Raw genomic sequence first — 3,067 nt, forward strand, 5'->3', positions numbered from 1 at the left:
TAGATAAAATAATAAGATGTTAATAATTTCATTTGTTTTTAATAAGATAAAACTCGCGCTGGATATTATCGCTAGTGTTTTACGCGTTAGCTCATTGCCCCCCAACCATCCACCCACCCACCTGCCCCGCATCGCGCTCGTTGCTAACGGCGACCGTCGTCTCGGCGACAGCACGGTGCTGATGCTGCTCAAGATGGTGGTGGAGTACGGGCAGTGCGTGGACGACATGCCGGCGGTGGGCACCGACCTGCTGACGCGCATCGTCGAGCTGCTCAAGCTGTTCAACTCACGCTCCTGCCAGCTGGTGCTGGGCGCTGGCGCCCTCCAGCAGGTCCGACTGAAAACAATCACGACGAAGAACCTAGGTGAGTGCAGTAGTCGCTGACAGTAGGTGACAGTGTAGTGTGTAGCAGGGTAATAGCTGGCTGGGTAATGGGTAGCAGGGTGGTAGGTGGCAGGGTGGTAGGTAGCATGGTGGTAGGTGGCAGAGCAAAAGGTAGCAGGATGGTAGGTTGCAGGGTAATAGGTAGCAAGGTAATAGTGGCTAGCAGGGTTGTAGGCAAGGGGGTAGCAGGGGAGTGTGTAGCAAGGCAATAGATGGCAGGGTGATGGGTAGCTCGGTAGTGGGTAGCAGGGTAGTAGGTAGCAGGGTAGTATTTGGCAGCTTAGTAGGTGGCAGGATAGTGGGTAGCAGGGTAGCAGCTAGCAGGGTAGTCGGAGATCCTTGGTGGTGTGCAATGTTGTGACGATGGTTGGTGATGCAGGGCAAGGGTATATGATATACTGTTTAAGAATAGATGGTATTAATGTGGGTTACGGTGAACGTTATCTGGGCATGGTGGTTCGTGATGGGAAGTTAGCATGAACGATATATTGTGATGGTGGTTTGACGTTTGAGAGCAAGAGTGAATGATACGTTGGAACTCTGGTTTGGTGTTAGTGTGCTAGGGTGAAGAATGTATTGTGACAGTGATTTGGTGTATGCACAGCCCTGGCTTCAAGCTGCCTGCAGCTGATGGTACACTTCATGCCGCTGCTGAGACAGCACTTCAAACGGCAAATCCCAACACGACAGCAGACTGTAGACAAACATTTCGACCAGGCGCTGAAGGTGAGCCTAATGTCACCAGCAGGGGGCATCACCAGTTTTAATGTGGGGATAGTTAGGCAGAAAGGGTCGTTGTCGTATCAGGTACTACAGATATGTACCCGAGGTAATTTTAGGTTGTTTAGTATTATGTTTATATTTTTAGCTCATCTGACATAGTCAGATGCAGCTTGTAGAATCGCATGATCGTCCGTCCGTCCGTCCGAGCGTAACGCGCGCATGCACGCACGTACGCACGCACGCACGCACGCACGCACGCACGCACGCACGCACGTACGCACGCACGCACACACACATTGATTTATTGGCCTTTCAGGCACCTTAGTTCTTTATGACATTCATCTATTTATCTGACATTTTGTTCTGGTTTTTGTTATTATATGAAGTGTTGACTAACGAATCTTTTATTATGCTTCTATTGGCATATTCTACAGCATGACACATTGACAAACAGTTATTAGTATTATCCAATTTGGAGATATTTGCAGATAGTGGAGTGACGAATTAGGTTATGTCATTCGATTTTTTCACAGATTTCATTGCAGCTCTGTCACTTTAGCACGCGTTGACCAATAATAGATTTCTAGGCGAACTGTCTATGAATGTACACCACAATTATTTACAAAATGTACAGATGGTGATGATGTGCAGTATCCTGCAATCAATAGTGCTATGCAGCAGTAGTATAGCAATTTAATGCAGTGTATATAGTGCATTGCTATAGCAATTTAATGCAGTGTATATATAGTGCAGCGCTACAGCAATAATAGTGGTGCAGCATAGGTTATGCTGCACACAACATAATGAAAGCGAAGCAGCGGCGGCGGTGTGCACGCAATGGCCGCCGCTTCCACGTCGTCTTGTTTGTCGTGGGGCGCCGAGCGGGGGAATTACGTCGGCGGACGCTCTTTTGTTGTTTCAGGACGGGTTTCTGGAGAAGCTGATGCCGACGGAGTTTGTGCAGCTGTCGCGCAGCATCGAGCAGTTCGCTACAGAGTGCGAGCGCATATGCGGTCGCCGCAGCACGTCTCTACGGGGCGGCCTGCAGAGTCAGGTGAGGGGTCAGAGACGGGGATGGGGGGGGCGAATGTTGAATTTTTTCACGGGTTGAGATGGGGCGGCCAAATGTTTTTTTTTTACGCACGGCAAATGTTGCACGTGGTTTATTAGGAAATTAGATAGATTTGGAACGAGGTAATTTTTGACTTTTTTTATGGCTGATGATAGTAGCATCTATATATACTCTGTTATCTATATCTATCTATCTATATATCTATCTTACATTTAGATTACATTTCTTCATCAGTCCAGCAGACATTGGAATAGAACCGTAATACAAATACAATGAATGTGTGCCATGAACACGGATGACGAAAGAACACACACATACACACACACACACGCACGCACGGATGCACGTACGCACGAACGCACGCACACACGCAACCGCACACGCAACCGCACACGCAGGCACACGTGCACGCACACACACACACACACACGCACGCACACACACACACACAACGATGCAGTACTTGCAATTTTATCACAAATAGATCTGTGATGCAATGGCCTCTACAATTCACACGTAATTGAGGTTTACATTCAAGTACATTGAAGTAGCCAGGGGGTATGAATGTAAACTTCAATTACGTGTGAATTGTAGAGGCCATTGTATCACAGATCTATTTGTGATAAAATTACAAGTACTGCATCGTTGTGTGTGTGTGTGTGCGTGCGTGTGTGTGTGTGTGTGTGTGTGCGTGCACGTGTGCCTGCGTGTGCGTGTGCGTGTGCGGTTGCGTGTGTGCGTGCGTTCGTGCGTACGTGCATCCGTGCGTGCGTGTGTGTGTGTGTATGTGTGTGTTCTTTCGTCATCCGTGTTCATGGCACACATTCTTTGTATTTGTATTACGGTTCTATTCCAACGTCTGCTGAACTGATGAAGAGATGTAATCT

The 3,067-nt window shown here is 47.9% G+C and overlaps 1 protein-coding gene across 1 annotated transcript in view; it reads left to right on the plus strand.

Annotated features, from left to right (window-relative positions):
* LOC106810331 (vacuolar protein sorting-associated protein 54-like) overlaps positions 1-3,067 on the plus strand; it is a 59,045-nt gene that overhangs the window by 46,927 nt on the left and 9,051 nt on the right. Inside the window, exon 15 of the mRNA XM_014813640.1 lies at positions 2,031-2,162. Coding sequence (XP_014669126.1) covers positions 2,031-2,162 — 132 coding nt within the window. The remainder of the gene's footprint in view (positions 1-2,030; positions 2,163-3,067) is intronic.

The sequence above is a fragment of the Priapulus caudatus genome, unplaced genomic scaffold, assembly GCF_000485595.1.
Source record: "Priapulus caudatus unplaced genomic scaffold, Priapulus_caudatus-5.0.1 Scaffold433, whole genome shotgun sequence".
NCBI lineage: Eukaryota > Metazoa > Priapulida > Priapulimorpha > Priapulimorphida > Priapulidae > Priapulus > Priapulus caudatus.